General features: G+C 42.7%; 2 protein-coding genes across 4 annotated transcripts in view; both read left to right on the top strand.

The window, feature by feature from the left end:
- Positions 1-13,026, top strand: part of ST3GAL1 (ST3 beta-galactoside alpha-2,3-sialyltransferase 1) — a 71,049-nt gene extending 58,023 nt beyond the window's left edge. For both annotated transcript variants that reach the window (XM_061374117.1, XM_061374116.1), the window contains exons 3-7: positions 414-610; positions 3,709-3,888; positions 8,055-8,100; positions 10,632-10,751; positions 11,258-13,026. In XM_061374117.1, the coding sequence (XP_061230101.1) occupies positions 414-610; positions 3,709-3,888; positions 8,055-8,100; positions 10,632-10,751; positions 11,258-11,431 (717 nt within the window). In that variant the 3' untranslated portion in view covers positions 11,432-13,026. The remainder of the gene's footprint in view (positions 1-413; positions 611-3,708; positions 3,889-8,054; positions 8,101-10,631; positions 10,752-11,257) is intronic.
- Positions 1-14,537, top strand: part of ZFAT (zinc finger and AT-hook domain containing) — a 983,920-nt gene that overhangs the window by 559,872 nt on the left and 409,511 nt on the right. The gene's annotated exons all lie outside the window — the stretch shown is intronic.

Raw genomic sequence — 14,537 nt, 5'->3', positions numbered from 1 at the left:
ATGAGACTCTTCAGTCCTTCCTAGCAGGGTTAAAAGAAACCTTATACCTGTCTTAATAAAAGATCTCTGGCCCAAAGTGGGATTAGGCTTATAGACACCAGGCTAACCTTTATTCTGCTGAGGTCAGCCTTGGGGAGAACTCTGTCTGTTCCACCATGGCTAGAAAGAGACTGAGGAGGTGTAGGGATCAAAGGAGAAAAGGGAAAAAGAGGAACCAAGTTAAAAAAGTTAATGAGATTTTCCACTTTGCTGTTGGGTTTGGGGTCTTTTTTTAACACTTCAGCTCCCAACTGAACACAGGAGACAGTGTCTGCAGGTAGATGTGAGAATGGTCTTTGAGCAGGCATTTGAAGCTACATCTTGCTCGCAGAAAAGCTGTATTAGTAACCTGGAGTGATTTTTCTTCCCAACAGAAACTGCAAGGAGAGAAAACTCCAAAGAATATTAATGCTACCCTCAAAGAATTGTTTGGGATCATTCCTGGGGATGGGGATCCGCTGCAGGAGCGAGGCACTTTCACATGCAGACGATGCGCTGTTGTGGGCAACTCTGGAAACCTGCGGCAGTCACAGTATGGCCAAGAAATTGACTCCCATGACTTTGTGCTGAGGTGAGTAGGCACCACCCAAGCTCCACATGGCTCTTGTTTAAGAATCACTGGTGATTTGGGGGACAAGTGAGCAAATGAGATTTCAGGGGCTCTCTAGTGAAATCTGGTACTTAGGTCAAATCTCAGTTCCAGGGATGTAAACTATGTGTGTGGGAGATACAACATCATGTTTTAGCTTGGAAAAGAACAACGAATAGATGTTGCAGCTTGTTCTGCACTATCCATAATTGCCTATGTTTAAAAAATCATAAAATATATAGCAAAAGTTACTACAGATGGTACTCACAAGCGCTCTTTTACATACTTACTAATTGTACCAGATTTGACCTCTTGCACTGATTCATTCTCAGAAAATGATGGCAAAGAAAGACAAAGTCGCTTTGCAATGGACAGGAGAAAACTGGTTGGCTGCAGTTACTTTGTGAAGGGTTGTGTCACCTCTTCCTTTCCAAGCAGTGAAGGTTGGCTATTTTGTCCCACTGAAGTACAAGCAGGAACTAGACGAGCAAAGCTAATCACCCAGAGGGCAGCCAAGATGTGGGCTAAGTTCATCTCCAATGCATTGTCCAGCTTTCACACCACAGCTATGAGTACAGCACAATTTGGGGAGTGATGCAGTGCAGTGCAGGCCTGGAAAGGAGCAATTGCTATTGAAAATACTCTGGGAAATAACATAATCTGTAGTAGGATACTGTGCATTGATGTCAAGAGCAAAGCAGCAGCAGATCAACGCTATTTGAACTGTTAGGCCACCTTACACCACTTGGTTTTCAGTGTGGCTTGGACACATTGTAGAGCCTTCTGATGACATCTAAATGTTCACAGTAATCATTTTGGGATCTGCTTCCATCAGTTGCATGCCTTGTCCTCTACCAAAGAACCTCCTGAAGGCAGAGGCAGCCAGCCTGGTCTTCAGATCTTTGAAGGGAAGTGAAGAACCCTAGACATTAGTACTGCAGGTTGCAAATGTGAGGCAGCTGCGGTGCATCTGTGCTTAACTCTGTGTCCTTTGCTGTGGAGACATCCCCGTTTCTGTGTGGACTTTCTTATCTTACCAGACCTATGCTTCCAGATTCATTCAGAAAAGGCTTTGCTAGACTCAAAAAGCTATATTTTTAAGTAGTAACTAAAGAGTAACACACTCAGTGCCTCTGCTCTAAGGCTTTGTTCTTTCCATAGCTGTACATCCCTGGGAAGGGAGAAACTCTCTGTGACTTGGAATTGAACCTGCCAGTTTTGGATTTATCAAACCAGATCTAAAGGGATAGCACAAAGCTTTAGGGAGTCACTGTGGAACTTTGTGACCAGAGAAGGTGACCCCTGTGTGTGCTAATCCAACAGACAAAATCCCTCGTGACCTGATACTCACTTCCATGTGTTGTGGCAATAAAGCCGAGCGCTGAGAAGAGCCAGCGAGTCTGAGGGGGCTTCTTTCCTTCCACACAGTGTTCCAGCCCACTCCTTTTTGTTTAACTATCTACTTTCATGAGAGAAGAAAGTTCCAGCTTGTTCCTTCCTGCTGAGACTGGGTGTGAGCAGTGCCTTAGACCATGTCACACAGGCAGATCTACCAAAGTTGGTGGGGAAAGTACATAGACCCGAGGGCAGGTTGTGAGTAAGGTAACCTAGATGCCACCCTTGGCTTTGTCCTGATGGAAAGCGAACCCAGTATTGTAAACCTTAGACTGACTAATCTCAAGATAAAACATAGTACGTCTCCTGCTTTGCTAGTATTTCTACACAATACAATGTGGGTGGCTGGCAGGGAAGAGCTTACTCAATAACAAGTCCATGCAGTCTGGTAGACTATTCTGCCTATGCTAGTAACTCTTCTTGTGGAAGTTAGAAGAAACTTAACTAATTCATGTGGGGGAACACTGCAATAGCACAGCCTGGCATAGATTTGGTAATCATATTTTACCTCTCCCATTCTCGGTGACCAGATCTGCATGTTATCTGGCAATGTATGATGCTCCTCATCACCTTGTCACCTACATCGTCCTTGTCCTCCCTGCACTTCTGTCAGGATTTGTGCTAATGTCTCTGCAGAAGACTCCCTCCACTGGGCTGCAGGGAAACCCATTCTGGTCTGAGCCAGGTTGGGGGTTACTCTGTGGTGTTAAACACACCATGAATTCGTGCAAGGTTTGTCAGAGATCTCTGATTTGCATTACACTGCACCAGAGAAACATGCAGATCTCTAACTGTCTGGAGCTAATACATCAGGAAAGGAACTGCTGATGTGTCCCCAGATTTGCTTTCAGAAGTGTACAGAAGCATAGAGACATTTCTGCAGCCCTGAGTTCAGAAGCACACCCTCTTCCCTGAGACACCAAATACAAGGTAGTCCTGTTTGGCCAATTCATTTTGACTGAGCCCTGGTGGGTCCTGGGCAGATCTCCATGCAGTGACCCTAGGGTTACCTAAAGCACACCACATGTATGTAGAATCACCCTAAGTAGATGAATTGAAGTTGGAGGACTTACTACAAAGTAAGATTTGAGTAGATGAAGTGTCAGCAGCAGGTCCTGGATTTGTCACTGTGGCTTTGGTGCAGTTTAATGGGAGAACCATAATGAATATTTGCTGCTCTTCATCTCACATTACATGGTTTGTTACCTTGACTGTAGGTATCTATATACACCCATCCAGACTGGGGAGGGGATGAAGCTGCAAAAAGTCAAGCTGATAGACTTCAGAACAATGTTTTTCCTATCTACTGCAGGCTGCAGCTTTAAGGGTGGAAGGAGATGAGTTCTCATGGTCACCACTTTTTTGATCAGCTCTCTGCTGACTGTAAAGGGAACGCAGGGAAGTGCTCAGAGATACACCTGCTTGGTAGGCACTCCCATTCAGTCCAAGGAAAACCACACTACAGCTGAGCTTTCGTTTACTGTTAATTTATCCACATGGGTGGTGGTCACTGAAGACCCCTACAATCTGTCAAGGCTGTCTGAAGAACCTGCGTGCATCGCTTTGCTTAGTCGTGGGAGCATTTTCCTGCCTTTCTCAGGCAAATTATTTGGGGAAGATTTGCACATGTTTGTACCTAATTCCTGTCCCGTTTCTTCACTCTCTTCCCTTCTTTTGGGCTGCAGAATGAACCGTGCCCCCACGGCTGGCTATGAATCGGATGTTGGGAGCAAGACCACGCACCACTTCGTTTACCCTGAGAGCTACAAAGAGCTGGCAGAAAACGTGAGCATGATCCTGATCCCGTTCAAAACGCTGGACCTGCACTGGGTTGTCACCGCGCTCACCACAGGCACCATCAACTTGTGAGTAAGGGCAGGCTGGAGGGGTGGGATCACGTTGTGTTGCTCTAAGAGGTAACACTGGGCAAATCCCTGCTTCTAATAAGGCCTAGGGGAGCTTTACGGACCCTCTAAGGTCAGAGTTTAGTCCTGAACACTTGCTTTCTAGGAACAGCTTAATTTATGGTGCACTCTTTGAGGCAAAGAAGTTTGGTCTGTCTTTCCTGATGGAATGTGATTGAGAGACATGCAGAGGAGACTGTTGTTTTGTGTGTTTTAGCTTCAAATTCACATGTTGTACCTGCCAGTAATGGGCCACATTGGTATTTATTTTCCGATTCTGAAGTAAATGTTCACCTGTTCACCATTTAATACATTTATGGCAGCACATAATGTGAACAAAATGCATGTTTCTTCTGGATGCCTGTTAGCAGATTCCCTCCCTTCCTGTAAGCTGGCTTTTCCTAATCCAGAGAATGAAATATGTGACATTGTACTGTGTATGAGGTTATCTGTTGGATGTAAAGCCACAGTCTTGCGGGATTGCTTGGTGGCACCCTGCTATACATCAGATCACATTACTTTATTCCAGAGAGAACAGTTTCAAGACATTTCAACTTTTTTCCCAATTTCAGAGTCTCAGAAGATTAAAAACTTGGGACAGTACGTCCCTGTTGACTGAGAAAAAGACCTGCTGCATGTTTTTAAGGAAAGTTTTTTGATGGGACAACAACTGGAATTTTACTTCTTTTATTCTTTTCTCTCTTTGCATTTGTGTTTTAGATTCTTTTCACTTCTTATTCTCTCAACTTGTAACATATCTGGTTTGTTGTCTTTTTATCTTTTTTTTCTGCCACTTAGCATATACAGTCATAAGCTGTCTTGAAAAACATCCATCTTCAGGATCCACTTGGAAGAAAACTGAGCCCACTCAGAAAACTGGCTAAAACAATATCCAGTGTCGCTGTTGATGTGACAGGTCTTTCCTCTTCAGTCTGCAGAACAGTGAAGTGGTTCAGCAAGAGCACTCCAGGCTCTGGAGGAAGGCTCTTCCCCCTGCAGGTCCTTGCCATTGCAAGCATCCTTTGTTCTGCATTATCACCCCTCACACACACTTCTTTGTGTGCTGGTGGGGGAGTTCTTACCTGTTTGGCCATGGGTCCACTGCAGACTGCACTTAGAACCAGCTGTGGAGCTCTTTCTCACTGTCTCCTAAAGCTCAGCTATCTGCTGCTACCTATACTTGTATCAGGTATAAGAGATCCTGCACCTGGGCACACATCTTCCAAGCAGGTCTGCTGCCTGTCCCTGTACTAGGAGAAAGGTCTGGGCGCTTCCTGCAACCTCAGGTCTACACTGCAAGTTGCGTGAGCCCTTAGCCTGTCAGGAAGATATAGCTGGTTGACCACAAGGCAGTAACAGGAAAGGAAAAACATCTTTGCTTAATAAACTACAGGATGTATTATATATTTATAATTTGATTGTATACATGGGCTTGGTAAGCATCTGGTATCCATTAGTGTGTATTTAACCATATGAAATAAATACCATATTCAAAGCAAGGAAATTCCATAATGAATAAGCTGGTATACGCTGGAATAATAAAACCAGAAAACCATAAACACACGAATCATAACAGTAAATGTAACATGATTTGAAGCTAGCAGAAGAAACCTATGGACACGCATTAAGTACACAATGCCAGATACAGTATATAAGGAAATTGTTGCTTGCCCATTTTCAAAGGGGAGGAGACAGGAACTAAAAATAAAAAAACATCTGAAATACCGTATTTTAGAAAAGAAGAAATACCTCCTTACCCCTACCTGCAGGGACATTATGCCCTGTGCAGAGGCTGCATAGGATCAACTGAGTGAGGTTAGGTTAAGAAGAATCTAAGTTATCCCAAGACAAGCAAGATAAGCATCCTGTATTGGTTAGACTTTTACGCAACGTTTAATTTTCTGTATCCCATTCAAATGAAGTAATAATTTCCTAAGACTCAAAACCTGTGAATTAATCATATTCTCCTCCCAGTAGTATTATAGTTCAAGCAATTTTTACGGTTCAAAATGAAAGCCAGACTGCAGATAGCCTTAATAGGAGATTGAATTGGTATCTGAATGATTCTCTCAGACGTGTCCCATTTGAGTGATGGATGTCCCATTTCAAAGTGGCTCTCTAAGACTGAGCATTATCTTAGAAAAGACTAAGAAAAGCCTCTTGGGACAGAAAACCTTCAGGCCCTCATCAGTCATACTTAGTGCAGTTGCTTCAACTTGCCTTCTGCAAGTCTTTCAGGAATCTCCTCAGTGAAAAAAACATTCCACGTATCTCCATTTGATTTGGCAAAGAGCAATTTGGGTATTCCTCAGAATGTTCTATATCTTCCACTTGGATAAAACAATAAATCCCCTGTACAAGGCAGCCAGTAATAATGGCACATTTTACTAGTGCCCTCCAAAGTGGCTCATAGATGTTTTCCATGTTTCCCACTTGTAGCCACCTTCATCACAGGCTTCACTGTTTGCCCTGCTCCTGAGGTATTTGCTGCATCACTGACTCCCTGGCTGCTATGTAGCCCAGGTTTTACACAGGTCTCCATTTGGTCTTGCCCAGCGTTCCAGTACTTTCCATGCAGATTTATGGAATTCTGCAGCCAAGTGACAGCAGGACTTGGATATTACTCCTGAAAAAGTGAAATATTCCATGATTAAAGTAACTAACATCATGTGGCAAGAGCTGGAGTAGTCTCCTCATTCGATTAGAGCTGTGTCCAAATACTGGCCTGAGCACTGCATACCATTCTCTGGTCATCTGTAGTACCTAGCCAGATGTCTGTGAAATATGAACCCAATGTTTGCTTCACATCACCTTTTTAGAAAAGATAGGCTGTTTATTTATATAGTAATAAGGAGATTTTACCAGCAAAGAAACGTTTTTTTGTCTTCATAACTACAATCAGGACATGGGATCACCAAGCCTACTGACTTTGCTAATCAAAGTCAGGTGTGGGAAGCAAATGCAAGGGAGATTTGCTTAAAGCAGATCAAGAAGTCTACATGGGTGTCTTCCCCATTACCATCTTGTGCCACATCTCTGGAGAACTGGAACCCAACCATCACCTCTAACACTGCATTCAGCCCAGAGCAGCGATTGCAGGCCACGGATGCTCAGAAGTACCTAAGCAGATGAGGACATTGCCAGGTCACCACTGGTTTGGGAAGACTTAGGCTAGTGCTTCAAAATGCTGATGATCCATGGGTGAAAGAGAAATAAAACCTTAATGACAGGAACCTTGCTGTTAAAAAAATCATGTGCAAACATTTAGACTGAACTAATGGAAGGCTTTGGCAATTTACAACAGCCCATCTACAGAATATGTAGAGTATATTTTGCGATATACTCCAATAACAAGGCCAATTTACCAGAACATTTTCACCTGAATCAGACTCAGGGAGATTCTCTTTTTCCAGCACTCGTGATGAGCTGCGCAATACCAGCATGCACAGGGCATGATATGGGGAAGAAAAGACTTCTTTTGTTTCTAAGACACGACTTGTGATTTCAACCCAGTCATAAGGTATGACTTGGAAGTTTTATGCTGGGAACTGCACAAAGCCTTCAATGTCCTCATGGGGAGGAAGAGAATAGCTTGCTGGTGAGGGCTGTGTGCTGGCAATGCCGGAGTTGCACATAACCACAGAAATTAGGAACTTTACTACCACCTACTCTGAAAATCATTTAAGAGCTGCAGATATTAGGAGGGGAAAAGTCTCCCCCTGGTGGGAAAAGGCTTTTCTGCCATGAAATCAAATGCAAAACCCTTCTGTTCATCAAAGCGAAAATACTGCAACAGTCATGATCCAAGAGTTAGAAGTCATGGTTCCAAGCAGTATTGATTTTACAGTATATTGCAACTAAATCTTTGGTTCCCTCCTGTCAATAATTAACTTGAATATTTAAAAATGGAATGGCTTCCTATAAACCTGCTTCAGCAACAGCTCAGTTCTCCTGCTGCATTTATTAATTGCAGCCTCATTTTCCAACAACTTCTTGTATTTATTACTTTCAAATAAGTTGAATTTATTGCTGTGCATGAAGAATATTCTTTCTTTCTTTGGCAATACGTGAAGATATTAACACGTTGGGCTCTTACTAATCTTGGTGTTTGTGTTTGTTTTTAACAGTACGTATGTTCCAGTTCCACGGAAAATCAAAGTCAAAAAAGAAAAGGTGAGCAATGCTGCTTTATGGTTTCGTTCTGCTAATCCACTTGTAGCTCTCTTGCCTCTTTGGAACATTGCAAGAATCCAAGGAACTCCTTTGACACTCATAAAAACTGCAACCAAAATCCACACACATTACAAGGCTCAGCTAAGCTAAAGGTTTAGCTCCTGTATGCCATTCAGGCCATAGATCAACCACTAAATAACTGAGGTTGGAAAGAAACTGATGCTCTGACTATGATGTTGAATTACTGATGTTCTGAAGGTGGCATTGCTTCCTCTAGGACTGCTCAAAGACATTTAAGGTGCACTGCCGGCCAACAGTGCTCACTTTCCTCAGTATTTGCTCTGTTCCCACTTCATGTAATGACACTTTGAGCTCATATACTAATGAGTAGAGAGCCTTTGGGGAGGGGGGTGTTAAGTAATTTGACTAAACTAAGGGTGTTTCACACTCCTTGTTCCGTTCTTTATAACAAGGAGCAAAGTGAACTCTGAACACAGTTCTGTGTTTTCAAGTCAGTGGAGAGAGAATTCATGATGTTATCAATGGCTCTTGAGGAAGGCTCATAGCCCACAGCTGTAATAACTACCTGTACCCAGTTAAACAGCTTGGAGACTGGGCTTAGGCCAAGGCCATGCTGGTTTTGTCCCAGGTTAATCAATACTCTCCCAGGCAATGTTCATGTAGCATAGATCGGGGAATATTCCCTGTTTTGCACAGGGACAGAATTGAGCGATGTGGACATGATCTGTGCTGTGCCACTTCCCTCAAGGCTATCAAAACAATTCTGACTCATTCAATTTCATCGTGTGGATGTGTAGAAGACAGTCAGTCAGGGGATTTCACTTCTCTGCGAAGGTTGAGGAAAGATGTACAAAGCTGGTGCCCACCCTACAGCAGTCAGAAGAGAGTCCATGTCATGCATACTGACCATTGCCCAACTATGCTGTGGTTTAATAGACATGTCCTACTGTTGGAGTCAGGATTTCCCATGGGGCAGAATGGTCATGTTGGACCATTAGCCCCCAGGCAAAGACTTTTGTTGTAGCTTCATTATTTGAGGACATAACCGAGACAAACTATGTAGGGAGAGGAAAAACACTTCTTCTGTAGACCTTCCAGCAAAATACAAATCTCATTCTCACAGCCTTTGAAGAGGCTGATTTTCTAAGGAGCTCAGGCTCCTAATATCTCAAGGGCTGATAAAGTATGTCATTAGCCCCAGCACACTGAAACTGCAGATTAAAGCACATGTTCTCCATTCAGGAGACCAGGTTTTGCCAAAGGCTTCAAATGAGACTTTTAACCAGTATCAGTTCATATTCCTGTGCTTCAAACAGAGGACCTATAGAGGGCATTAAATAATCACTTAGCACATCCCTAGCTGTTGTGAGAAACACAGTAACCTCTGCAAAACCTATGTGAGATGCACTGTGGCAGGTTGTTAAACTCATGTCACAGTCGAGTAGCACCAGGCCAGGCTATTGCTGATGATATGCAGCAGCTTCCTGAGCAGGGAGATGAGAACCTTGTATTTCTTCCCACACTATGCAATGCAGAACACCCTGTGAGAAGTGATTACACACAGATACAGTATCAGCAATTAACCTCTGACTCTGTAAAAGGAAAAGCCCTGCAGCTAACAAGGTAGCACTGAAAGACATCACTTTTAATTACAAGCACAGCATGTAGAGAACCTCCTCTCTTTGCCTCATTCAGGGAAGGGGTCGAAACCAAGGGCTCCCACCAGTCCTTGGATTTATTGTACACTCAGGTCTGATCTTAAGTGCTCTCTGTTCATTAGCTGATCTCATCATTTCCCTAGGGGATAACCAAGTGCAATTTATGTGTGGAAAAACAGCATGTTTGGAAAACAGGAGAAATGCTGCTATACAACCTGAAAGTTTACACCTGACCTCTGGTTTCCTTAGATCTGTATCTACAGAGGTACCAAGACATATTTGACATATTGTGGAGAAGAGACAATTGCTTCTACGTTCCCACCCACGTTATAGTTGGACTCAATGATCTTAAGGGTCTTTTCCAATCTAAATGATTCTATGATTCTATTAAATCTGGTATGGCATCTTATTCTTACCTTGCTCAGGCCTCCAATTCCCCAGACCTCACCTGCATTACAATAGAATGCTGCAGGGATTGATAAATGCTTAAATTTCATTTTATTTTTTCCATTTCATACCCGTTGCTTTCAGTAGGAATTACCCAGAATTTACACTAGTGTAAGCAGGTAGGGTATCAAGACCAGGGAAGGAATATTCATGCGTAATTCAGTATTCATGCATAATTCAATATTCATGCTCATTCATATTTTCCATGTATAATTGCACATAGGAAGTGTTCTTGAGTGCATTTTAACTATGGGACTTTATTTTTCTTTTCACCTTCTCTCAAGGAATAACTATTACTCCTTTCTTCCACACTCCCCTACCCCAATGTCCTTTAGGGATGACATGCTACCATTGTTATTTTCCCAGGGTATTTATTTATGGGTCTTTCTCTCCAATTTCGCCTAGATCCTGGTTTATAATCCAGCTTTTATGAAATATGTCTATGAAAACTGGCTTGAGCATCATGGAAGATACCCATCCACGGGCCTTCTGTCTTTGATGTTTGCACTTCATGTATGCGATGAGGTAAAGTCTGGCTGTGTTTGGACATATAGATAAAAAATCAGGACATTTCACACTGAAGTGCCAGGGACCTGCCCTTGCCCTTCACTCAGCCTTTATTTCCTTCCCTCCATCTTCTCCGCCATTTGCTTCTTTGAACAGATGCAGAGTCCTCGGTAACATGCAGGTATGCTCAACTGGTGGTGATGGATTATGGTGTTTTGATCACCTGAGGTCAAACCAGGGGACGGGAGTGTTTTTTTTATATTGCTAAACAAATACTCGCAGATAGAAATTTCCTTTTCTGTCCAAGTTCAGGTATGGTGGTGGTCTCAACATAGCTTAGGATGTAATGTCCCTTGAGTAGGCCTTGAGCCAATATTCTGTGGTTGCATCGTCTCATGCAGCAGAATTGCTTGGCACACCACCCTGGTCCTAGATATAAACTGAGAATCAGAAGAGCTTCTTCAACATTCCAGATGAAAACCAATTGCTTCCCAGGCTAACGCTAGTTCCCTCTTACTTCCTAGGTGAATGTGTATGGTTTTGGAGCAGACAGCAAAGGACATTGGCATCACTACTGGGAAAACAACGCCTCAGCTGGGGCTTTCCGGAAGACGGGTGTCCATGATGGGGATTTTGAGTTCAATTTAACTTTGACTCTCGCATCCATTGAAAAAATAAGCTTTTTCAAGGGCAGATGACCCTGGCCACGGGGAGAAGTGGGGGCTGCAATTTCCAACATGCAGCAGAAAAAGGCTCAGTGAAGATGGTGTGGGCTCCAGCCAGGTTTGAACGCATGAATCTGTGGTGGATTCGGAGCATCTCACTGCTGCAATGCTCACCGCAGGGAGCCCGTCTGAGGGCTGGCTTTCACGCTGCACGTGATCTCCTATCCCCAGATAGCTGGGAAATACCAATCAGTTGTGGGAATAAATGAATCTCTGCTTAGGCTCTACAGCTTGATTCCTGAATGACAGATGAAAGATCTGCCTGTTGCAATTAGGGGAAACCTGGGCACAGCAGCTGCTGGTTGTGTGTCCATTCTTTCCTCGAGTAAGGCAAAAGATCTCTGAAGAAGAGTGATAACGACTTCTGGGACTTGAGACCTGCTAGGGCAGCTGTGAACATCATAGTAAGGATTACCTCAAAGAAATGAACTCACTTCTGCTGTTGATCTTCTTTTTTAACTGTTTCTGCTATTTCCTGTTACTACTTTTGGTTTCATGCTGTGTTAAGGAAAAAAACATGATGAAGTTGCCTGGAGTAGTAAATATTTCAACCATTGCCTCATTCTGCATTGATAGTGTTTATAAACATGGAGCAAATCATGCCCGATCATATATTATTTAATATTGCTTCCTATACAGCCATAATGAGACAGAAAACAATACTGGAAACTCCAGCAAAAAAAAAAAAAAAAATGGCCTTTTTAGCCACTTGTTTGTCTTGTTTAGTTATATATAATCTTTATTTCTTTTTTGTTTGGTGGAAAATACTCTGGAATGCTCATTTTTAATCGATCGAAGGTTGGAATGTGGACTGTTTTCTTTCAGTCATTTATATGTGCCTTTCCAAATTGTGCAACGGATGTGATTTTCTTTTTTAAGATGAGAAACCCTAAATTAAACTTTTTTATAAGGGGGGGGGGGGAGTTAACCAAAGCGTAGCCTCCATGTGGTATACTTTTGTAGTCAAAACCAATAGCGACAGCTCCTATATCGTGTTTGAGCAAACACAAACTAGACTCATTTTTAAAGGTAGCTTTTACCTTTTTTACGGGAAAATATCCCCAAAGTTCCAAGGAAGCTTTTTCCTCTTATTTTTTTACAATTCTAAAAAGTGATATCTCTTTACAAGGTCTCTATTTGAAGTGGAAGAAATATCATGGGTTGGGATATCAGCTACTAGTACACCAAGAATCTTTTGCCCTATAGCAGAGTCTACAAGAACACAATCTACACAAGCTGATCCTACAGTGTAAGCCAGACTTCAAAATCATGTGCATCTCTGGAGGAAGGAGTGTATTAATGTCAGTACCTCTAGGCAGTGAGAGGAGGGAACTGACAGCAGAGATTTTGTACCTCCTGATTTTCACTGGAATCAATGCTTTTAATCCTCAAGGACAGCTAAAGTTTGAATCCAAGAACAGAGTTCAGGTAATGAAGAAGGGAGAACAGGTTTTTATCCTTCTTGATATCATGAAAAACAGGATTCATGGATTATTAACCCATTTCCCCCTCCGGTGAAGCCAGGGGAGTTCTTGCCACAGACTTCAAGGGACTTCCCATCAGGCTTGGGAAAAAAAATGGCATATTTCATTTTTAATGTATTACATATTTTTTTTATGTATGGTATATTTCATTTTTAATGTATTACAGTGGTTGGGGTGTGTGGCAATTTAGAAATCACGGTCTAAATGACTCCTGTCATGCACCAGTTGTGGCAGCATGACCAAGCAGATAAGTATTTGAGCTCAGTGAAAGCACAGCCCTTCAACCAGTGATGTGCTTCAGGCCAGTATTTATCCCCTTGATTTTCCGTGCCAATTGGTAACAGTGAGCTCCCCTCAAAGGCAGGAATTCATGGCACAATGGCATGGTCAGTTAAAATATCCCTAGTTTGGGCACCACTTGCCAACATGAACTGCTTTACCCACATGAGTATTACTGAACTCACAACGTATAAAGAGCCGAGGATGCCAAACGTCTGCACAGAGAACTGGGTTTCCTTTGCTGTACACACACAACCCTTCAGGTTTGCAATATGAAAAAAGCAGAATTTTCACATCTTCATGCTGAGACCTGTTCATGAGCCTCATGTCAGGAAGCCCTTTCCCAGTACGGTGGCCAGCAGAACTCAACCTACGTGTCACAGGTGCAGCAAATTCAATGGGCTTACTGTCTTCTACGTGTCCTTTGTGAAAGGGTGAAACATTTCTACCTGAACCATGTTTGTTTGTTTAAGCATTCCCACTGTTTAAGTTGTTAATCAATGAACTTCTGGTGAGATGTCACAGTAATACAAACAAATCAACTATAAGAGGAAAAAGGCTCCATGGAAGATCCCAGTGGTATCTCTCATGGTGGTTTGGTACCCAAATCCCACTGGTTTGGGTTTTTTTTATCACAGGTGACAGTTTGAGATCAAAGACAGTCGTAAATTAAGCAGCTGTCTTCTAGCCTGTGCTGTTCTGAAAGTTTCTTTTTGCTGTCCAAATTAAATTTACAGTTTTCCCTGAATATCTCCCTCTGACAGCACATATAAAACATCATGGCTTGTACAATCGTGGGTAGATTTAGTGTCTTCATCATGGAACAAGCGGCAATTCCCATCTAATTCTCTTGCCAAGAGCAAGCAGTAGCTGTGTACCACTGATGTCCATTTTTCAGAGCGTGTGGAGAGCAGAGTGGACCTTTCCAGCTGCAGGATGAGGGATAGTCTGTGCCATCACATTTCTATTCCAGAGGAACGTTTTCTAGAGTCCTTTAGGCAACTGACTGTTCTGTCGGGTATTTGTCTCAGTTCCTCCACAATTTTGCTGCTTTTTCAAATGCCTTCAGAATAAGGAGATTCCAACAGATGATGCTGAGGGAAGACTTAATTCCCACTGCCAATGTGGAAGACTCTGTTCCTGCTGGAAACTTCCTTGGTTTATTTTGTCTAAGAGAACTACAATGGAAAATGTTTAGCAATGTGTCAAGGTTTCAAACTCTTGTACTGTATTTGCCACCACTGCAAAGTTTCTGAAGCACTCCTGGAATATGTGTTACGTTTTTTACCAAAGCCAAATCTCTTGAGCACTTTTTT

This window comes from Neopsephotus bourkii, unplaced genomic scaffold (genome assembly GCF_033783945.1).
Source record: "Neopsephotus bourkii isolate Nb327-2 ecotype Australia unplaced genomic scaffold, CSIRO-AGI_Nbou_v1 NB_1637, whole genome shotgun sequence".
Classification (NCBI taxonomy): Eukaryota; Metazoa; Chordata; class Aves; order Psittaciformes; family Psittacidae; genus Neopsephotus; species Neopsephotus bourkii.
This window is presented reverse-complemented; position numbering and strand designations above follow the sequence as displayed.